This window comes from Gambusia affinis, linkage group LG01 (genome assembly GCF_019740435.1).
Source record: "Gambusia affinis linkage group LG01, SWU_Gaff_1.0, whole genome shotgun sequence".
NCBI lineage: Eukaryota > Metazoa > Chordata > Actinopteri > Cyprinodontiformes > Poeciliidae > Gambusia > Gambusia affinis.
In genome coordinates this window covers 37708610-37732667 of record NC_057868.1, presented here as the reverse complement: position 1 = coordinate 37732667, position 24058 = coordinate 37708610, and the positions used below count along the sequence as shown (strand labels likewise).

The 24058-nt window shown below is 37.1% G+C and overlaps 1 protein-coding gene across 4 annotated transcripts; it reads right to left on the bottom strand.

Moving 5' to 3' along the window:
- Positions 1-1751: 1751 nt before the first annotated feature.
- On the bottom strand, positions 1752-14902 carry znf217 (zinc finger protein 217). Of its 4 annotated transcripts, none has more exons than XM_044117404.1 (6): positions 14755-14902; positions 10758-12092; positions 10527-10634; positions 7938-9236; positions 7684-7812; positions 1752-1977 (listed from the first exon to the last, which is right to left on the bottom strand). In XM_044117404.1, the coding sequence occupies exons 2-5, from the start codon at positions 12052-12054 to the stop codon at positions 7700-7702; spliced, it is 2817 nt and encodes a 938-aa protein (XP_043973339.1). In that variant the 5' UTR covers positions 12055-12092; positions 14755-14902; the 3' UTR covers positions 1752-1977; positions 7684-7699. The 4 variants fall into 4 exon arrangements, with proteins under 4 accessions (XP_043973339.1, XP_043973322.1, XP_043973344.1 ...); XM_044117387.1 differs by lacking the exon at positions 1752-1977 and adding an exon at positions 6413-7554; XM_044117409.1 differs by lacking the exon at positions 1752-1977 and adding an exon at positions 6413-7554 and having other exon boundaries at positions 14537-14766.
- Between the last annotated feature and the right edge of the window lie 9156 nt (positions 14903-24058).

Below are 24058 nucleotides of genomic sequence, written 5' to 3'. Positions count from 1 at the left end.
ATTTCTGAGACATGTTGTCAGCAGTTCATAGGATTTTACTCAAACATATAGCTACCTATAAAAAGTAAAATCAGAGAAACTGGTCATTTTAAGTGGTCTCTTAGTTTTTTATATATTGGAAGCATGGCCGGCCTTAAGCAGATTTTTATATGGGGCCCTGCCCATACCAACATGTCAACACCAGATTCTCTATCATCATCGTTATCATCATTTGTAATTTGCTTACTTCATACCAGTTATATTATAGCTGATGAGTTGAACCTTACATGAGTAGCAATCTAATCATTTGGATTTTGAAATGCATTGAATATTATATTTAAGTAAGCAAATGTATTTAAAAGGACAGACAGACAGATAGATAAGTAGATAGATTCATTGATTTTTGTTTTTTTTATTTGAATATGCTGAAGTAGTGCTATTCTTAAGTCCAATTTTTAATACTCTAGGCTAGTCGTGGTTTATGTCGCAGCCATCTTGACCGGATATACTTTTTTTAGATTTGATTTTAGATTTTCTTATTTTCACATTCTTTAAATGAGTATCTGGTGCTCAGCTCTACAAGGTGATGTTTTATTGTTGTCCTATTTAAAAAAAAAATAATTTTAGTTTTCTGGTGTTTTTGTTGCATGTTTTTTATGGTTTATTACCTGAGTATAGCAACTTGTGTTACAGCTTACCAATCATATATTTAAATGCCTTTTAAATATATGATTGGTTGATTGATATTTTGGATAAAGTTGTTCTATTTATAGTTGCTCCTAGTTCTGTAACTCGCTTGAGTAGTTTTTAGATTCAGTATACAGGTGATCTGTTCATCAGGCTGGTAAAGTCATCATTCCAATAGTCCTGCATATAATAGCCATTCTGAATCCTGACTGTATTCACTCATAAATAACCTACACAGACCACAGGTATTGAAAACAGAAGACCTCATCTATCAGGCCTATATGTTCAGCGCTCTCCCAGCATGAAAATAATCAAAAAATGCTAAATGGTCCAACAGTCGCTTGTGCTGTGTGTGAGCCTTTTGATTTCCCCCAACCCAAGTCTCCTGATGGCTTCTCTGCAACATGAAACATGACACATCATCCATTATTCTGTACATGCGCCTTGCTATCTCAGCCCCGCTCCATATGGCCTCTGTTGTCTCCAGACACCCAAATCCCTCTCCTTAGGCCACGGGCTGTTTTTGTGGGAACCGTTACATCGCTCCCTCTTCCTCAGAGGGAATGGGGTGACGATGATGAGCGATCACAGACACAGCAGACTTTTAGCCTCAAAGTCTGACAGGATGTTCAACAATTGACCATATAACTGCTGTGCTGGCCCAATTGCTAATTCAAGCAATTTGACGTTCTGGAGGCAACAATTATGAGTGATAAAAGGGTTGAGAGGACTAACGGGGAAGAAGAAAAACATACAGCCACATACGCATATAAAAAATATCCAATATCAAATGCTTCTATCTACAAGCCTTTGTACGAGTCTTAAACATAACCTTCTATAAAACTAAACATAAAAAATCCAGCATAAAACATTTCCAACATAAGCAATCTCTTAAATAAAATGCAAGTATTTGATGCAAATGCCTAGAATTTTAATAGAAAGTAGTTCAACGTGGCCTAATTTTTGTCTTGGTTTATTGCACATAACACTCACCCCTGTTATCGGGCTTCAAGCAAAATTTTATTGGAATAGTTTATGACACACGTTTTTTGTTTTTTTTGTTTTGATTTTTTTGCTCTTATAACACTTTTTATTTAGGAATTATTTAAAACAAGTGCACCAAGCTTTTAACTTCCTTCTTCTGTGTAATTTAATGTCAGCACATTGACCAACATCCTCACATCATGCCCAGAGTGATACGTGGAGGTGGCAGTATCATGCTCTGGGGATGTTGTTCATCCGCAGGGTCAGGAAAGCTGTGCAGAGTTGATAGGAAGATTCTTGACAATTCTACAGGGAACTTATTGGAGGCTGAAAAACATAAGACACAGAAGGAAGAGGTTAACCTTTCAGGGGGAGAGTTCACCTTAACACACAGCCAGAGATGCAATGGAATAGCTTAGTAGATATATATCCTGACTACTATGTAATAGCAAAACTAGAAAATTGCTTTTTACTGACACTCTCTGTCCAAACAGAGGTTAAAAGGTCAGTCTCTGTTTTTTATTATTGTTAATAAACCTTTTTGTAACCAGATAAAAAAAACCATTGAGATCCAGATCTCTTTCCCAGGGTGACCTGGGCAAGAAAGGTAGCAGCATATGTCAAAGCACACAAGACAAATGGACAACAATAACAAAAACAAATATTAAGAATATATACAATTCAACCAATTTGAGAAATAAAGCACATATGTTATCACACTCTATCTGCAAAGCTGGTAGAACCATAAGCCAAAAGACCTGGACTCGCAACATAACGTGCTTCTACAAAGAATTCACTGTGAATACATGAGCAGGCCACAGCGTTCATAACAAACCTCTGAGGTCTTTATAAAACAGCTGTATTCATACTTATATTTGTCACAGTCAAACTTTTGTTACTTGGTGGTTTCTAAAGGCAAGATTACAGGAAAGACTGCTGAATACAAATGTAGCCAACACTTTTTAGAAATGAAAAATGAAATTTTATGTTTTCAGTTATAATGTGACAAAAATTGAAAAAGTTCCAGATGTATAAATACTGAAAGGCAACGATTGAAGCTTAGTTATATTAATGATTAATTTGCCACATTAGTGTTCAGGAATACTGACACAAGCAGAACAAGTTAAAATATAATAAAATATTAACAATACATTTTTAACTTTGAACAGTAAATTATAGCTATTCATGAATAATGTTGAAATGTTTTTTAAATCACATATTGAGTTTTCTTTTACTAAGTTCATTCGTAAATTATTTCACTTTCATTGACCGTCAAAGAAAATTTTAAAATTCAGATTCAAGTTTTTGATAAGTGTTTTGAAATTTGAGTGTTCTTGGATGCCCCCTTCTGGCTGGAGGGTTTGTAACAGAAGCTAAGATTTTATTTGGTTATAATGTCTCTCTTGGCACAGATGCCCCATTTGGAATTAAAATATAAATCAAGCATGAAGTTTAATATTTATTTTGTTAAATAATTTGTCTAAAATATGATGTTGACCAGTACACACAATAATGATTTTGCAGTAAAAATAATAATAATGATAGAATTGCACTCAGTCCCTGAAAAATCAATATTCTGATCTAATTTGTGGCAAGAATATTGCATTTTCTGGAGATTGTATACTACAGTGAAAATTTCTAAAAAAAAAAAAAAAACTAAAAAAAACGAGAAAACAAAACTATTCTTCCCTATTTTGGTCTTCAGATGAAGGGGACACATGACAATCACAATACTTATAGTGCTCTTATTATTGCTATTCATAACCCTTAAAAGCAAATGTAAAAGTAGGCCTGAGCTTCAAAAACATTGCAGATTATTTATGAAAACTATTGTTTGAGATGTAGGGTGTTCCTGGGTGCCCCCTACTGGTCTGGATGCCTGTAGAAGCAGCTTCATTTGTTTATGCCTTGGACATTTTCTGCCTGCACAAACAACCAGATTGAAAACAAAGTTTTTACTCAAACATGTGAAACTGATTTCTTTAATCTATATTTTAAATCTGCATCAAAAACTTGATAAAAGTCTGCTTCCTGCAGAATGATTTAGCATCAAAACAAAGCATAAGGGAAGAAAAGGGCCTGCAATGTCTAAAAATGATTGAAGTCAGACCAAGATTCTGGGAGAAATGTTACCTCTCCTCAAGTTTTCCGTGTTACAGAAAAAGATCCAGAACAGGAAGTAAGCAGAGGATGGAAAACAAAGTGTTCCTTATTTTGGCCTATTAACAAAGCTTTACATGAAAACCGTCACACTCTTTTGACGTGGGGATCGGGTGTAACAGGACAGATGTCATAAGCTGTTGTCGACTCGCGTCCTCAAGAACGCCTTTGCTCTAGGTCTGCCACAGTGTGAGGGAACATGAGGGTGATGCTAAGTGAAATGCTCATTTTGCGTTTGTGATTACCGAGGCCCATGGGCGATATGCACTAATGTGAGCTAATGCAATAGATTACACAGTGCAGGCCCAGGGGAACAGACAGCAAACAGATGTGGTCTCCTCAAAAAGGGAGGAGGGGGTTGAGGAAGGGGAGAGAGGGAGAATCAAAGTTTAAAATGTTCAGTGCACTGAAGATTGTTTCTTGCAGTTCGTTGTTTACAGAATACACAGCAGGGATAAGTTTTGTCAGTCATCTCCTTTTATAGAGAAAAGTCAACAATAGTGTACTGATGTCTCCGTTGAAGAAGAGGCTTTTTCCAAATTTATCAGATTATTTTTCTTCCTTTTTCTTTTACAAGTAGCAATTCAATAAATAAATAGAATATTCTCCTGCTGTGCTGTAACACATGAGACATCAGCTCTTTGGGCATAGGCGTTACCATATTCTGTTACGTTTTTTTTTCTTGCAATAAGATTTACTTTTCAGAATGAAGGCAGACATATGTATGTAAATATATATATACAGTATGATTCACTTTGCCCCATTGCTCTGTAATTCTACTCAAAGCTTAGTCACTCTGTAGGATTTTACAGCATACAACTGCACTGCAACTCTGCTCAAGAAACATATCACCCAAAGCATCAATCTAGACTGAATAAATACTGCCCTCTGGTGGTTAAAGCAAGAAAGTAAAGGTTAAAGTGAATAGGACACAAAAAACAAAATCATGAGAAACTTGAATTCAACAAGTTGAACCAACTCTCTTACAGTGAAGGAATAAAGTCAGAACTTTTTTGTAGGCTCTCTTTGGATCAAGTTAAAGACCAAAACAATAAAGTCAATTCTTATTTCAAGGTAAATATTTAAATCAAACAGTACTTCTACATGGATTATGTACTTTACATCTAAGATGCAAATGTTCATTGTGTTCCTTTTTGTAAATTAACACTTTTGTAAACATTTTTGCAAAAATCAAGATTGCGCTGTTGCTTGTAGGAAGAAGGTTTTGTGTTCGAATCAGGAAGTCTTTGTGTATGTATGAGTTCTCTCTGGGTACTCCAGTTTCCACGACTGTTATTTGGTCTCTCTATATTGTCCTTAGATGTGAGCATGTGTGTACATGTTTTTTTTGGGGGGGTTTTGTCCCTGTGATGGACTGATGACCTGTCCAAGATGTTCCCTGCCTCTCACCCAATGACCATATATATTTCAAGTATTTCAAGTGTCAGTTTCTACATTGTTAAAAAAAAATGAATGCATAATTGTGGGCCTATGGAACAGCAAGTTCAGGTACTGGACAATAAATATTTTACATGAATTACAGTTAATGTGATCACACAGCAGCTTTGCCGAGATGTTAAGGAAGGCCAGGTTGCTGACGTTCACTTTGTTGGCTCTGGTTTTTCATCATCTTCTTTATTCTACTCCATAGATTTTCTGTTAGTGCAGGAGATTTGGCTGGCCAACAAACAGAGAAACCATGGTGGTTAAACCAGATGATGGTATTTTTGGCAGCGTGAGTAGGAGCCAAGTCCAAGTGGAAAATTAAATCAGGATCTCCAGAAGGCTAATGAGCAGAAGGAAGTATGAAATACTCTGGGTTTGAAAAAAACACATACGCAGATGACAGGATTCACTGACTGAAAACCTCACATGGTGAATCACTTTTTAATAGTTGATATGAGATTTACTAATCTGGAAATCCCCCTATGGTGGCAAATTACCCTTGTTACTTATGCTTTTCTACCACTTTTTCCATTAATATGCAGAAATACAGTTTATGGAATCACTCAGCAATGACATTTTGGACACTTACATTAAAAGGTAAACCACAACATTTCCTTATTAAACATCCTTTTTATTGGCCTTGCATATTGTTTCATTTATGTGGGGAAATACGCTGTTTCATAAGCTGGAAGATAAGGGAAAGGGATTAGGGTCATTGTAGATAGGAATAGAAAAAGGAGTAAATTTACACTAGAAAACTCAAAACTATAAAAAAAAAAAATGAAAATGTTCAACTTATGAAACTCAGAACTTTCCAAGTTTTTTCTAGCCAATTTATGAAATTCATCTCAAAATTTCTAATTTTCTAGCAAACTTTTGACTTTTGGCAGAAATTTACTCCCACAATGGCCTTAACATGGCATTGTAAGAACTTCCCTTTGTAAGTGGGATTAATGAAATAAATTAACAGGTTGAATGTATTCTAATTTCCTGAGATGCACCGGTATAGGAGAATGCACAACACTGGTGACTGGCTGAAAAAAAAAACACTTTGCTGCAAGTTTATCCCATGAATGAATGTAAAGCTCATAGACTGCTACTCAAAGTATCTGGAGAGAAAATGAAAGGCCAGACGGAGGAGGAAAACCTTGACAAGTTATTTGCCTCTCATTTTTATTACTGAAATGTCATACAAATCTCAAAACAATAGTATCAATTTTACATTAAGTTTACATGCAAGCCAAATACAAAAACCCACATTTATCTCAGGCATTTCAATGCAACAGAAACACAAAATTACACAAGCAACGCCTGAGCATCGAGTAAAGCAGTTAACCTGAGACTCTTTTCTTCACAGTTCACATTTAATTGAATCATTAATCAAAACAGCTGCTTTTAGGTTGTTGTTTTTCCCAGGCACACACATAAAAGGTCACTTGAAACTACACACTTTCAAGACTGAATGTGCACCAATCAAATGAGAAGGTTTGATCATTGTATAACAAACCGAACAATGGTTTGAATCTGATGGATCCGAGGCACTAGAGGTTAATGATTAAATGCACCCTTTTAAAAGAATCTTGTAACTAAAGTATTTTCTGCTTGAAGCATATGAAGTTAATCCACAACCAAAAATGTAGATGTAGCTGTGTGTCAGTGTGTTATGCGTGGTTTTTGACGATTTCTGAAATACTCCATTTATCAAGGTACACAAGCTAAGTTGACGTAACAGCAACAGCAGCTTTAAAAATAACTAAGTGTACAGAGAGCAGCATGAGGTAGAGCATCCAGAGGAAATGGTTTCTGTGGCCTGCTTGTAATCTAATGGACCAAGGCCATCAAACTTCTCACTCTGTGGTGCTTCGGAAGAGACAAAAACAAAATTGTTTAACTGCTGCCTGAAAGCGAATGGAGCCGCCATTTTCACACAAACCCTGTTTCACGTACAGGCAGATTTTATCTAATTTTACGCACTGCTTTTGTTGTTACATAACCTGATATTTAAAGATTAGTGTGGGTAGAACATGACTTTAGATAAATGTTTAAACTGATAGCAATATCCCAGTGTACACCAAGTGGAGAGATATCTGTGCGCTTATCCCGCTTGGATAAGAAAATAACTGTATAATGAAATTCTCAGCCCCTGAAATATCCATACAACACAAATTTTCATCTATTGAATCTATATTAAATTAAAGGCAACAAAGGCACAGTCTGAGCAGTCTCTTTTTATAAATGCAGAAATTAAATACTTTTTCCATAAAGTTTTCCGAAATAAGGTAGCAGCTCTGTTTACATCTAGAAAAAGGGAAACAAAATTATATTGCAGATAACAAGTTTCAATCCAGTGAAGGACAACAACAAAAGCGAGACAAAAAGGTTTGAAGTTCAAAACAAATTTGTTGCACATATTTTCCAGTGGTTTACCTTGGTCCTTTTTACTTTAGGAGTTCTTGTCAGTGGTCCCGTAGCGCTGGTGTGGGAAAGAGGTTGAGGGGTCTCTCCTTGGAAGGCTGGGTAGGCTTGGTAAGGGTTGAAACAGTAGACTTCTGGCTCCTGAGCAAGAATAGTTAATATTAGTTCTTCGAAATATGGATTCTGCATATATACACACACACTGAAGTTTAATTTCAGTAAAAATGTACAAAGTTTCCCTCTTAGTGTACAAATTTAAGACATACCAACTCTGGGGTTGGCCAGTCCTCCGTGACTGGGGTTTGTTGGTGTGCTGTGGTAGAGGGATGCCAGGTCATTTGGTGTGTAGTGCAGAAAGTTCATCATGTTCCACTCCGACTCCAAACTTCCCCCCAGAGATGCAGACCCAGTTTTTATTGAATACAGGGCCTCGGATGACGAGGACGGGCCTGGCCCCTGCGGTGTGTTTCTTCCTGGAAGTAGCAGCCTACTGGGTCCGTCTAGTGGCGGTGGTCTAAAAGACGCTTTCTCGCCAGTCTCAAGCGCTCTGTTTGTTGGTACAGAAAGCTTCAATCTCTTGCCAGACGGGTCACCAAAATCCACTTGAGGGAGGCTCCCAAATCTGCTCGACAGACACAGACGAGCAGCATCTGAGTGCCAAAAGGCGCCGCTCCTTGATGGGTAGCTCCTCTCGTTTACTCCCACTCTGTCCAGTGAAACTGTCCTGTCCGCTACATACTTACTGCCTGTGTTGGTTTTTCTTGTAACCTCTGTGTACCTGGAGGATTCCTGGTTGGGATGGGACTCAGCATTTTGTCTGCAAGGTTTAAACACTGGCGTGACGTCTCGGCCTGCTGTAGGGACCGGTGAGCACTTTGGGCCATGAGGCTGGTTTACTGGGAGAACTTCTGGAGGTTTGGACGGTTGTGGAAGCGGGGATTTGGTCCGGCGAGGATGGCGTCTGTCAGTCATCTGGAGAGGAGTAACGTCTTTCCCCTCCAGAGCAGGGGGGCAACCTGTATAACGTCTTAGTTTCACATTGCCTCCATATTCGTTCTTTTTGGCATTATCTGATTTGTCTTTATGTATCAACCTTTTGTGCATTATCAGAACCTCAGGGTAAAGGGTTTTATATGTGCAAAATGAGCATAAATTTGGCGTCAATGCACATCTGGCTTCGGCAACTATAGAAACAGAAACTTTCAACGACAGATTTAAAGGGGCCTCAGAGTTCTCGTTTCTTTCCTCCTTTTCCTTCTTCAGATTAACTGCTAGTGGTTGCTCTACTTGTACATCATTGCATTCTGATTTTAGTTGCACAATATGCTTATCTGGTTTGATGTCCAAGCTATCAAATCTAACCTCAGGTGTTCCATTTGCTTTTGAATCCCAGAGTTTAGGTCTGCTTGGGGCAGGACTACCATCAGGAGAAGGTAGTAAAGGTACAGATCTGCTGGAGCCTTCCACATGTCGTTTGTCTTTGTGGCGACGATCATAGTGGTATTTTAGTGAAGTCTTCTGAGCGGCTGCGTAGTTGCAATAAACACACTTATAGGGTTTCTCACCTGGAAAATATGCAAATTAAATCGCGTTAGCTTGATTGCAGGAACCTCAGATTAACTGTAAAATCATGCCTTTTTGCATCCAACATAAAGGGATGATTTGTCACAAATTTAGATACATTTTATTGGGATTTTAGGCAAGAGACCCATGCAAATAGATCATAATTGCCAAGCGGTAGAAAAATGTTTAAACTTTGTTTTTTTCTAAATAAAATTTTCAAAGGTCAGGCCTATATTTATATTTAGCTCCCTTTAACAGTAATTGGCCTGCATTTGTACAGCACTTTATCAAGTTTTAAAGCTTCATAAAGTCTGTGTTTATTTATTGAAGGCCTCAGGGACTTGTTAGAGAAAAAACAGCTTTGTGAAAAAACAGACAGTTCGGGACAAACCGGTGGAGAAGTTTAAAGTAGGATTTGGTTATAAACAATATCTCAAACTGTGAATATTTGATATAGCTCTGTTCAATCCAACTACAAAGGAGAAAGTATTGCCAAGCTGCAAACATATAAAGATATGGCCATTCATCTAAACTGACCAACTGGGAAAGGAGAGCATTTATCAGAGAAGAGATATCAACTCTGAAGGCGCTTCAGAGACCCTTAGCTCAAGTGATAGAAGCTGGCAATACGACAATTAGTTATGAAATCTCCAAATCTGGCAGCAAGAAGAAAATCTTTGTTTGTAGGTTTTCACAGCGACTACAGGAGACACAGCAAATGTGAGGATGTGCTCTTGACACGTGAGACCAATATAAAAATTCAAAATGCCATGTGGTGGAGATATGTTTCTTCATCAAAGACAGAAAAGCTGCTCAAAGTTAATGGTAAATTAACAGGTAAATCCTTGCAGAAAGACAGTTACAGGCTGTGAAAGACTTCAGACTGGGGCAAAGGTTCACTCTCTAGCAGGATGAAGACCATAATTGTTTATGGTGTTCATCACTTCTGACTGAGCTATTGTGCAAAGCAGAATGGGGAAAATACTTCTGTGTCAAGATGTGCAAAGCTGATAGAGACGTGCACCAAAAAGTGCCAGGTATAGCTGCACCAAAAGTATTGCCTCAGAGATAAAAAAAAAAAATGCATGCCACTGAATCTTCTTTCTAAAAAAAACAATGTATCATTTTCATCAATGTTTTCTGTTACATTCTCATAAACTCACATTAAAAACCTTTAAACTTTTACAAGTTTGTGGCTGTGACATTACAAAATGTCACAGCCACAGAAAATTTTAACATGTATCAATACTATTTTAAGGTTACAAATTAAAGTAAAAGTGATATATAAATACCTGTGTGAGTTCTCATGTGAACTGTGAGGTAATAACTTGATCGGAATGATTTGCCACAGTAGCTGCATTCTTTGGACCTGTATTTTGATCGATCAAGGCCATCCTCACCTGAAGAAAAAACAAAAAAACAAAACAGTAAATAAATATATGACAAAAAAAAATTGGTGCAATTACCCATCTTGTCAGCAGATGGAGCACTTTGTAGCAGCCTAAACAGAGCTCCAGTTTTACCTGAAATCAAGTTTTCCTCCAAAGCCTCCTCGTGTGTTTCCTCTGCCGGGTCCTGTGAGACTGTTCTTGGAGTTTTCACATCAGCAGAAGAAGTTGGACTATCTTCGCCACCTCTCTCACGCTTGTGAACCCTGGAGTGGAGAACCAACTGGTGATAGGTCCTGAATGTTTTGTGACACTCCTCACAAGTCGTTGGCCTCTCTTTGTCCTTATGTTTTTGCATGAGTGACCTCCGCGGTGGGTTGGAGGTTTCAGTAGCAGACTGCGGCTGAGACCGCAGTTCTTTCACAGTTTTGTCTCCTTGACTTTCTGACCATATAACACTCATCTCTTCTTTATCAGAGCCACAGTCTTCGTTGTCTGTGCTGAGTTCCTGACCGATATCTTTAGTATTATTAGGACCAACTGCTATCTTGCCCTTTGTCGCAAGCTGCCAGGCCTGATATGTAGTAAAGGGATCCAGCTGGGGAATCCACTTAGATGATCTTGCATTGTTTAAACTTTTATTTTCAGAGGCAGGCTGCAGGTTGAGACTACATAAAAAAGTATTCTGTTTGTGGAACTCAGTAGCACCATCAATCTTCTCCTTGCCTTCATCTTTACCCAGCTCCGCCTCTCGGTTGTGAACCTTACTATGTTCTGCCAAACTGTCATGATCAGGGAAGAAAAACCCACAAACCATACACATTTTGTAAACAGACAGCATCGGCTCCAGGGACGGCTCCTGGGTAACGCCATTAATAGTGAATGGAGCCTCCTGGTCCAGAACAGCCCTGCTCTTTGGTCCCGGTTTCACATGCATCTTCATGTGATTTTTCAAAAACCATGACTCTCTGAACCGCCGTCCACAAATGTTGCAACAGTACGTAAAGTAGTCCTTGTGCTTCCTCATGTGGGTCTCCAGTTCGCTGGCATCGTGTGCCACCTGACCGCAAACAATACAGCTGGGAGCTGCCGCCTCCTCCTGCACAGGCGGGACAGTGGGTTTGGGCCGGGATCTCTCCCCGGGGACCCTGAACTCGGCATCGACCCGCAGCACCGTGGGTTCGTAAAACGTAGTGGGGTGATGTGTGAGCACGTGTGGGCCGAGCTCATCCTGATGCGTGAAAGCCTGGTCGCAAAACATGCAGGATAGCTGGACACTGTCCTCAGACTGTAACACAGCCTTCGCAGTGCAAGCACTCTGCGGTGTCATGCTGCAACCAGGCCCTGGGATTCCTGCATTGTTACTAATCAGGATATCTTGGAGAAGGCCATCTGGGCTGTCCACAAACGGCAGTAAAGAGTGAGTTGGCATTTTCCTCTGAGGCTCAGCACACAGTCCAGAGGAGGAACCTAAAAAAATGTAAGATTTGATTAATTTCAAAACAAGATTGGCCCATTCATTGCCCTATAATCAACTTTAAATATATAGGAACAACCTTCTAATACTGAAAACAGGAAATGTATCTGTTTTAAGCAATCAACTACACAGACAACTCATTTCCTCTCTGTACAGACCACTGATAAAAACTAAATGTTTCTTTATGTCACAGCAGACATACCCCTAAACAAGAAAAACTAACCTTAGTGTCTGAAAACTATATCAAGCACCACACTAAGCTGAAAGACTCAGTGTTGACATATAATGTAGCTTTAATCTCAGGAAACTGTTTGGTTAACCAATTAGCTTACAGCTGTTAATACAAAAAAATTTAAATATTTATCACCAGTTTATCTTCTTTCTTTATCATTTCTCATGCTCATGTATTTTTTTCTTGTTTTAGTCACCTATTACATGGATTTCCTTATTTTAAATTCCTAAATGATGAAATCAAACAACACAAAGAGGCTTTTCCTGACTCATATGGGATAGTCCGCTAATGTATAACATTAAAAACCTCTGTTTCTTTTACAGCATGTATATGGAAGTCCAGTGTATGAAGAAGTTCCTATTATTGCTCTGACTGGTTGATATGTGGAGTAACTGGATCAACCATGTAAACCATTTCATACATATAAAAAACAGATATGACCAAATTTCTTATGGGCTTTCCAATAATATGACATTTTTTGAATAACTAGAATATCTCAATACCACCAGTAGGTGCTGGTATTTTCTCCTTTCTCTGTCTTGTCAGTTACAGATTCCTCAGATAACAGTGGACAACAGAATGCAGAAAAAGCATGTGAATCTTAAACTATTTCAATCTTTCTTCTAAATGCTGCAAATTAGCTAAAAAAGTTCTTCTGAAGAGCAGCAAACCAAGAAAACAGAATACTAAATGCAACTACTGCACAAGATAATCTCTCACTGCTTTGTTTTTATGCAAAGAAGTAGGAGATGAGAGATAGAGAGGATACATAAAAAAGAAAAGTCAACCAAGCATTCATAGTGACCAATTATAAATCTGAAATTTAAAGTGAGGATTTCTACTGGAACTGATCAGTGGGGGAAAAAAGGACCCAACTATTTCATAAAATATGTCAAATTTAAAACTTTTTTGGTAAAATATTTCCACTTCCTATTTTTAACAGGAAATGATAAATGCTATTTTAGGAGTTTATTATTTATTTGTTCAGTTTATATCTTTTTTATTCAATATTTTTGAAAAGTTATTTTAATTTAAAAACTGTTCTAAGATTACATTTAGTGGCAGAGCAATCTTAAAGACACTTTAAAATCTAACTTTTGCTATAATAAATGCTTACTTTAAGTGCTAGATAGCTTAGCATTTTCTTAGTTCATCGATTAATTTTGTTCAGTTTATATACAATGCACTGGAAAAAGCAAATCCAAATATTTTTTTCTTCCAATTAAAAACATGCTTTGTAAGGCAGAACTTAAATCTAAAATGACTACAATTTAGTAAATTAAAAAGTTTGTTGTTAAAACATAAATGTTTAGAGGGCTACAACTTGACTACAAATTATTAAATCAGGACTAAAGCTAAATTACATTTTAATCAAAAGACTGACAAACTAAATGTGTTTGTTTAAAACGCTTAAATTTTTAATTTAAGTGTTTTATTGTTCCTGCTAGCAAAATCTAATGTAGGAACTTGCATAAAAATGAATCATTATTTAAGAGGAAATGGTGTTAACAGGAAAATCCCAACTCTGCTTAAGACCAAATCCAAACTAAATCCATTCTAAACAATATTTAATCATTTTTGACATGAAGTTTATAACTTAATGCTATGCCATTTTATCCAATTGACCTCTGGGCATACTCTCGATAACAAGCAGGACCTTGAGCGTTTTTGTTAGTTTCTTCTGCTTTTTTAAGTACACGCAGGCTTTGTGTTCCTGTTAGTCACCTTGCTATTCAAGAAAGCACAGATGTGGTCTAAAGAGGGACCCTCAACGTTTATCGAGTCGCGAGGGGGGGGATGCTACAAGTAGCAGTTAACTTTTATACAGCTCAAACAAAAATAAATGTTTTATTTTAACTGTCTGGCTATTACGCTTCTATGTGTGCATTATAAGTCAAACACGAGGAGTTCATTTGGCTTTTTAAAAGCCACACAGTTTTGTGTCACAATTTAACTTCAATAAAAACAACAACAAAGAATTCAGTTCAAAAGAGACGACAACGCTTATGTCATGGCAACATTAAACCGTTTGTTCTAAAACTTGAACCACAACAACACGCAAAGGTCACCGACATAATTTATGAACCCGTCGTGTTAAGTAATTTTGAGCATACCAGAAACAGTTAGGAAACATTCCCCCCCACTTTCTTGTCTGCTGTTCACGACTTGCGAGCAAACTGTGGAAACTCACCAAACAATACCTACCAAGTCCGAATTTCCGGATTAGTATTAACTATAGTGATATACTACGAGCGAAAAGGAAGGAGTGAGCCGCCACGCTGCTTTTTTTGCTGCTGCTGTTTGTGTCGGGTAGCTTCTTCATTTCACGCAGAGCTCTCTCTCTCTCTCTCTCTCTCTCTCTCTCGCTCGCTCGCTCTCTCACTCTCTGTATGTGTATGTGTGTGTGCTGCTGGACGGCTCACCTAATCAATTGTTTGAATGTGAATCATATTTGTTCTACTTGGCGAGTCCTCCTCACTGCGTGCAGCTGTTGAGTTCTGAGGCGCGTGCGCTGTGCTGCTCTCTATCTCAAGGTAAGGGGGTGGGGGGAGACAGAGCGCGTGCACGGCGTCACCCCCCTTTCCCATAAAAGAAGAAAAAAAAATCCCACACGACAGTCACGTGGTCATGAATGACAGAAAAATGACACATTGTAAAAAACACACTTAAAAAACATGGGAGCAGTTATCTTTTTGTTATGATATTAATCCCTATAAAACATTTCTCTAATAATGCCGCAGGTAAGAGTTAATAATTTTTTCACACTTATAGCCTATCAGATTGTTTTCCAAAACTCACTATAACAGTTACACCTCTATACAGTGACGTGCATGAGCTCTGCATTGTTTACTGCTTTGACTTTGCATGCTGTTAAAGCGTCCCGTTTTTAAGAAGAAAAAAAGGGTAAACTGTCACAATAAAGTGAATTAGTGTGCTGACACAGGCTACATGACACTTTGAGGTGTAACTCACCTAAACTGTAGTCCTTTCCTCCATTTTCATGTCATGCATCAGCTACCATGTGGAGGTGGGGGAGGGGTTCCTTAAACCTTTCACTGTTACATGAGGTTTCTTTTTCTTTCTTTCTTTTTTTTTTATAATGCAGATGCAGAAGCAGGTTGGCTGAATTGTGGGAAATTTCACGTTCTTCCTATTTCATCAGTCGAACCCAACCAAAGGAGATCAGTTACAAATCCACTTTAATGTGATTCTACACAAAGAAATATACTTCCTCACATGATGGGAATGATAAAGGATGATTTTATTATGAAGAAGCATTAACATATATCAATGTCACACATATTAAAAACACAGAGAAATCACTATTGCAACACAGATGTTTTGAGATAAAGAAGATCACATGCAGCCTAAAACCTGCCCCTCCTCCACCTCTAAAAAAACTTTCCAAAGAAGACATTGATGCTAGCTCAACATCTTTCAGTCAATGGAGATATTCAGTAGACTTTAGTGTAAACTCATCATGGAGACACCCTCTCCCTCCCCCGAAAGGAGAAAAAAAGAGAAAAACTTTTATCTGTAACCACTCCCCAGTGGAACATGGAACAAAGACTCCATTTGGCAAAACTATCTGAGGATTGTTAGCTCTTAAACTGCCTCCCGTTTGCCAAGATATAGTAAAAGATGTTTGGAGTTTCTTTGCTGCTACCTTACAGGTTGGGACGATGCTGTGTCAACTAGGTAGTGAAAACACGGGTAGGTGTGTAGGTTTGGGTAAACAGAGTCATCAAAATGTGCAACTGAAAAATAAGCATGTGAAAAGATTAACAAAAAAGAAAATAAATAAATAAAATGGAAAACAAAACAAATTCACCCATTTATAGATTTCTTTAATTTAAGCTGCTTTGTTACACTTAAATGTTTAGGATTGTCAAACAAATCATAATACCAGACAACAATGAGCAAATATACACATATATAAAAACTTTTAAAATTATTTTACTCATGAAAAGCAGAAAAAGCTCTTCAATGCAGTAAAAGTACAATTGTGCCTCATTGTTAAATCATTAATTAACTTTGATTGACCACATTTTTTTGAAAAGCTGAATTCAATTTCACTTGCCCCGCCCAGGTCTGGTTACTGTCTGGCTTGTAGAATCAAGAGGTCCCTTAATTAAAACCTGTCTGACAAGATGAAGTTGACTGAAAGCTCTCAAAAAGCCATTTATCGTGTTCTGATTGGAAGAAATTTAAGAAAAGATGAGAAACAGCCACTGACATCCATCAGTTTAGGATGGGCAACAAAAGTCATCTCTGAACTTTAGTGGCTCCAGCAAGTTACAGTCAGAATTAATGTAAACAAATTGACACAACATTTAGCTAAACCTTTCTAGGAACAGGATCCATCCATCCAAAATTACTCCAGGACCACCTTAATGGATGATCCAAGAAGTCAAGAATCCAGCGCCACCAACCGATTTGCCTCAGTTCAGGTCAGGACTTGCATAGCTTGAAATATTTGATGAAACTGTGAATTTGGCTGCAGAATGGAGAATGTCCAGTGAGTTTGTGAATTTAAACTCGATCACAGTAACAATAAATCCCCTCTGAATGGTTAAATTTGGAAGATTTTTTTTTATAAAGAAAATGTAAGTGAGCAAACATTTTTGACAGTACATTCCAAAGCATTAATGACTTTTTGGAGGATTTTTAAAAAAGTGTGTTCTCCTCAATCTCGACCTCAAATCGGTCTAAAGCAGAACCTCTAAAATAATAGTTTGGGTGACTGACTCATTCTCAGTCTCTGAGTCAAATTAAAATATCTTCCTACCCCCTCCAATGCTGTGATTCAGTTTTTAGTATTTTTTTTTCTACCTCACCCCAAGATCCTGTTACACAAACAAGTCTAGTATGTTAATCAAAGGCACCGCATGTGACACGTCGAGGCCTCCCGCTCATTTCCTATTGTTCTGTGACCACAAAGGCTCTGAGAAAAGCTATCAATCTAAAGCACCAGAGTGATCCCTCAGGACTGCAAAAATGCCAAAAGATTTGCTTTGCAAGACACTTTAGTTACAATTGGATATAGTTTGTTTTTAACTGTAAAGGAATAGGAATTTATTGATTTACTGCAGCTGTTCAGTTAAAATTAATCACCCTGTGTTGGTAATGACATCAACAAGTGGCAATTAGTGTTTACTTTTAACTGATTGGATTACCTTTGTGTTGGTGTGGGACATTTCACCAAAGCTGTGCAGCTCTCCTGTGTTTCTTAAAAGTACATATGTGCATTGAGTATCATGTTGCATTTAGTAACATTTTAGCTTGATATAAACTGACTGCTCAGATGAATGATTATGCATTCAGTGGACACCCACCCTGATTGGGATTGGATCCACGAATGGGGAATGGCTTGTTTTTGTCTCGGCTTGTCAGGAGCAGCTGACTGCATTGTTCTCCTCCAGATTCGCAGCCTGGCTTCTTTCATAATCCTGGTGCCGCTTCTGAAGGACACTGATAATTTGTAATCTCCTTTCTCACCCCTGGCCCAGTGATGTTGATTCAAAGCTACCAGGCTGTGGAGTTACTGGTCAGAAAAAGAAGAGAAATTTAAGCAGATACAAAAAGCGCTCCTTCTTTCAGAAGTTCACAGTTTAAACATTTTCTCTTTTTCATGTGGCAAAATTGTCTAAAAGAAGTTAGGAAAGAAGGTACCTCTGTTGTGCTGCAAGAACCCTGCTGTCTTTTGCTCTTTTGGCATTTAGACTTTTTTTTTTACTGTTTCTGTGCCATCGTGACTTCTTAGAAAGTTGATGTGGAACTTACACAGAAAACAAATGACAGAGAAAGCAAAGAGCAACTTTGATGAAAAAGCTTTAAGTTGCAAGCAGTGCTTTATACACAAAAAAATCTTGTTTTAATCAAATAGTTGACTTGTTTTCTTAAAAAACACAATTTAAAAGGCAAAGTAATACTTGTAAATAAGATACAGTGGTGTTATTTGAATATTTCTTTGAATATGTCAGAGCACACACTCCACACCTGAATTCAGAGATGCCAAACAGCCCCAGCTAAACAAGTTAAACCTGTAATCCTCAGGCAGAGTCCTAGAGCTCCATATAATTATATGAACAGCAGACCATCTCAGAATGTGAAGTATCAGCAAAGCACCATATTGGCAGACATCACTTTGTAAAAGTCCTAATCCAGCCCATAATTATCAAAAAAATTGCATTTAAGCATTTGACTTTACTTGTGAAGGGATTTTGAGTTATTATTATAATACAGAACATTTGAAAAGTATTCACAGTCCTTCACTTTCTCGACATTTTTGTGTGGTACAGCCTTATTCCAAATTCTATTAAATTAACCTCAAGGCAAAATTCTGTACACAAATACCCTGTTATGACAATGTGGAAAAAGGTTTTTTTATTTATTAAAAATAGAACACCAAGAAATCACTCAAAAAAAAATCCACATTGTCATGATGCAGTATTTGTGTAAAGAATTGTGATTAATTGAATACTATTTGTAGTAAGGCTGTAACATAACAAAACATAGAAAAGTGTGAATACTTTCCAGAAGCACTGTTTATAAAATGGCAGCATTTCAGATGTTCAAAATAGCAGTCATTCAAAGATTCTAACCACAGACAGTTCCTGTTCCTCCAGCAGCTTGAAGCAACAACTGAAAGATATGATCAGAGTAAAAATATGAGTGAGAATATTAGTATGTCTTCCTAACACACACCGAATGGAACTGCGACTACTCTCTCATATAGCAGAGAGAGCTGTGTTTGAAAACACTCGCAGTAGTTTTCATCCTCTGAAAGTTTTCACATTTTGTCAGTTAAGATGCAAAAATAAGAAAATAATTTACAGTATTTTCTTGGGATTTGAAGTATTTGGACAGCAAAGGGGATGAGTGATGATGAAGTGGAAATAAAAATCTGGAATGTGAGTGCAATTTTATTCCACTCCTTGAACATAACTCTTTGTAGAGACACCTCTCACTGCAGTTACAGCTGCAGGTCTGTGGAGGATATCTCTGTCAGCTTTGCAAATCTAGATACTGGAAATGTTGTTTATTTTTCTCATCAAAGCGAAGTCGATAGAGAGTGTTTTTTGATTATCTGTTTTAATGTTTTACCAATATTAAACTCTTGGTATCACAAGGATGTGTAGCTCTGACTGTATTTTGGGGGGTGTTGTTTGCAGTCTCTAACAGTTTCTCCAGGATTTTGATGTATTTTATCATTTGTCTAATCACCAGCTCTGATTAGCTTCCATCAGAGCTAATCAGAGCTATGCAAGATATGCTTGCATACACAAGCATATCTTGTGTGTGCTTCACAACTGCATAATCCTACCACCATGTTTCAACATGGGTTTGGTGTCTTCAGTGTTTGTGTTTGTTTTCTACCTCACGTAACATTTTGCAGACCAAAATGTCCCATCTGACCTGAACATCCTTTTCCACAAGTCAGCTATCGCCTTTTACTTTTCATGTGACAAACTTCTTGTGCTTTTCTTCTAAAAATGCTAAAATCTTGCCATGGTCTTTATGGTTGCTTGGATGAGTAATGGTCTTCTGTTTATTTAGAAAGACAACGGCTTTGTAGGTTTGTCTCTGTGTTTCGAACCAAATCCTGACTTTAACTTTGACACCCAACCTGTTTAGAATGTTACTGTCTCCATGATGGTAATTGTTAACCAATGTTCTCCAACAAACCTCTGGGGCTTCAAAGCTCAAATTATCCAGAGGTGTCTACTAATCAGATGACTGCTGAAGGGAATAGATGGTGAGGATCAGTGGAAGAAAAGTGTCTTAAATTTGGAAAGTTATCAATTTGACTTCAACTTCCCCAATGTAAATCTGCCCTTGGTCAAGACACTTGACCCCAACTTAATCCCAAGTTCAGCCCACACTGCAAAAACATAATTTTACCAAGTATTTTTCATCTAGTTTCTAGTCTAAATATCTTTTAAAGTGTACTAACTTACAAGTAGCTTTTCAGAAGATATAGAAGTTTAAGTCAATAATTTCTTAATTATTGACTTAATAAAAATTAAGTCAATAATTTATTATTATTGATAAATTATTATCAACAATAACTGATAATAATTATTATTAATTAATTATTGTAATTTATAAGAAAGCCAATAATTATTATTGAGTTAGTAAAAATTAAGTTGATAATTATTCTTAATCATTGACTTAGAGTAGTTAATCTGCCAGTTTAAAGTCAACTATAGAAAAGTAGTAGTTAAGATTATTTCACATTTAACAACCCATTTTTCCCATGCTATAAGTGAAATAATCGGTCAGTGAAAGTAATACTTTTTCATCAATATTAAAAAATTATTGACTTAAAAAAAGTTCCTATATCTTCTGAAAAGTTAATTTCAAGTTATTAATTGTCTAAATGTACCAAGATATCTGCAATATAAATCAGACCAAAAAAATGTGTGTTTTTGCTGTGGATTTATCATTCAGGGCATGAAAAGTCAGACACGCTTTTTTCACAATTATGCAAATCAGTAAACCACAAAAATCCCAATAAAATGCATAAATATTTGTGGCAGTAATATGAAAAACTATGGAGGAGTACAGATGGTATGCTGATGGTATGCATGTTTTCTGCCATTAGTTTGTTAATCAGATTAGAATCGTTGCTCAGCCCTCAGATTGTTTTAGCAGCCAATACAGCCATCGTTACAGGTTACAGCTGATGCTTTAGCTCCTGTCAGACCTCCCAGCTCTGTGCCTCCACAACACACAGTTACCAACACATGTCCTGAGAGCACTGCATTTACACAGTTTCATGCTTTGTCCTGGGAGAAAACGAAACAACATGGTGCGGGGCAGAACTACTGCATCGTCAACTGAGTGGGCTTTGCACAATGTAGGAAAAAACCCGTCAAAAACGCCTGAAATGAGTGAAACCTTCTATAATTCAGTAGCTTGTAGAAGCTTGAAGTGATCATCTGTATGCTTTTTCACATTGCAGCGGAGGCATTGTTGCACTCTTTACAATGTATCATTGAGGTTTGTGTTCACCACACATGCCTGAAGTTCCTACCACATTTCAGTCTGGTAGCTTGGGATTTGAAAGGGGCCTTTTCTTGTCTATTGTGTTGTAGATTTGCTGCTTTGTTTATTATAATTGTCAGGTCACAGTACCATACCATTACTTTCTTTCTCCACTTGAAAGTCTGGATTTCAACTCAGTCGGCCTTAGAGTTAATATCAAACATGTCTGTCACAAACATAAAACACTGTTAAAGTTACAGGTTTAAATTAAAGTATTTATAAGAAATTATGGTAGTCTGTATTTCATTGAATATTTTCACAAATTTGTTTGTCAATGTTTTTGTGTTTAAACAGATTAAACTTTTAATATTTCATAGAGTTCTGGTACTGTGACATTTACTAAGCTCCCATGCCTCTGGAAGAGGACATGAAAACCTGGATTTTGGTTTTCTTTTTTTTTTTTTTTAATTAAGACAACATGGGCGTTTTCTTCTTTGAATCATAGCCTCTGTAAAACAAATAGCTTAATCAGTCACTTACTCTGGATGGTATTTGAACTGGACTTTGTTCTAAGAATATAAATATGCTTGGTGTTATCTTTCTTCAGAATATGTCATATTTCTAAAAGTAGAAGGGAAAGCAGATCTTCTTTAGTTAATAAGTATAGTTATGAGGGTTCTCCTGAATCATCACTATAGTTATGCTACTGTAGGCTTAGGCTGCCTTAACTTCCCTCACTCTATTTCCTACTGCAACACTACAACTATGAATTGTCTGCAGTTTCTACTGTCATAAACTTTATGATCTCTCTCTGTACTTTCTCTTGATAGAAGCTGCATCTGGTGCAGTGTTCTCTTTAACTGTGATACTTTCTCAGTGTGGGGCATCAGCTGAGCTGCTGCTGCAAATAACTCCATGTTTTCTTAGATGATACACTTGACTGTCTGCTGTATTTAATTAATTTCTTCTTCTGGATGAAGCAACTGATGGAGCTGCTGTGACTAACTGTTATGTACTTTGTATCACATGGATTTTATTACAGGCTCAGAGCTCATTTGGTTAGCGGTGTTTGACTCCTTGATGAAGCCACTAAACGAGCTACTGCTGCCATTAAAGCTTTACTTTTTGAAGTATTCCTGGATCAGTTCTTCTGTGTTTATGTGTGTCTGATCTGTCTTCTTAAATCCCCTGTTAAAGGGAAGTTTTCTTTTCCACTGCAACTACACACATGCTTATTATAAGTGACTGCTGCACAGTTAATGACTCAATGCAGTGGCTCAGGAAAGTCAGTCATTTTCATTTTGGGCCACATCAAGATACCGAATGTTCTCAAAAAACAATTTGAGTCAGAATGTATTGAAAAACAAACAATTAATTAAACAGTTGTTTTATTTTAACAATTAAACAATTGTTAAAACAATTAAAAACAACTATTAACAGCTGTCTTAGTATTTGATTACAGATACAGGCAAACTATTTTGATTTAATTTATAAAATAATCTAATATATCACAATTGTTATTGTGTTGTTCTAGAGTCTGGAGGGCAACATAAAAAAACAATGGTGAGCCAGATTTGGCCCTCGGGCCTCAGGTTTGACATGTGACCATCCACTCTTTCAACATGGTGATCAAAAAGATGTAATTAGCAGATTTTTCTTTGGATTGGAATAACAAGTTTAACTCGACTGTTATGTTTCACAAATAGCACCGGTAACTGATGGTAAATCTGTATTTGATTGAATTAACTATACAAGTCTCTGCATAAATGGATTTTTATGAAGTGCCTTGAGAGTTTGTTATAAATCTGCCCAATATAAATAAACTAAATTGAATTAGTTTAGTGGTTTTGTTGATTTTGTAACGCTTGTGTCTTGCTTAAACGTCTGTACAAAGATTTAGTTAGAAACTCAACTGCATAAAATCAGTTGAGAGTTTTAACTTCAGCTAAAACTCTCAAATTGACTCTGACCCAATTCATAGACCTAATTGTCAGCTTCAAAAATAAATTAAGCAAAGCATAATTTTATTCTAATGGACATTTTACCTACTTGGAGGACAAAGTTGCAAAGATCTTGTAGTATGTTCAGCTTTGAATATTTTAAATTAATATGTGCTGTGACATGTTCTTTTCGGAAAGAAGAGGATTGCAACAAGAATTTCAGGTTCTTTTCTGATTCACCTGTAACATTTAACACTCCTATGTCCCTGATCTGTCTTTGGGTCATCTCTTCTTGTCATAAATAATATGAATCAAATGGTTCTATCAAAGTGGACAGATGTAGCTACTTGTTTACTTGGAGCAATAAATGGGTGAAACTTCTACTTTTATGGAGGTTACACTGACTGGTAACCACAGAATATAACGATATTGTGTATTTAGTTTTGTTTTGTTGCCATCTGATTGTAAGATGTGTGGAAACATTTCCTCATATGTAAAGTATTTGAACAAAGGCGTCAGTATCTTAGTTTAATTAGGATTAGGCAGCTAGTGATATTTGTTTTCCTAATTGTCTTGAAAATCCTTCCTCTGTATCTCAAACTCTGCATGCAGAAACACGCTTTTGTTGTCCTCTCCGCCAACACTCCAAACGCAGAAAAAAGAGACTTCTCGGCAACTGCACGAGGAAGTGGAGAGATCAGGAACTGATGGCCCCACATATCACTGAGGCATGTATCAGCTTTTACACGTCAAGCTAAGGCAGCACTCTTTCTGCTTATACTATTGATTTCAGTAC

What these genes read in the sequence shown, in the direction of transcription:
- znf217 (XM_044117404.1), bottom strand. Translation starts at nt 12,054, where the DNA reads ATGCCAACTCACTCTTTACTGCCGTTTGTGGACAGCCCAGATGGCCTT. An exon ending in TCACATGAGAACTCACACAG is followed by an intron (nt 9,237 to 10,526) that starts GTATTTATATAT and finishes CATATTTTCCAG; the next exon opens with GTGAGAAACCCTATAAGTGT. An exon ending in ACTGGCCAACCCCAGAGTTG is followed by an intron (nt 7,813 to 7,937) that starts GTATGTCTTAAA and finishes ATTCTTGCTCAG; the next exon opens with GAGCCAGAAGTCTACTGTTT.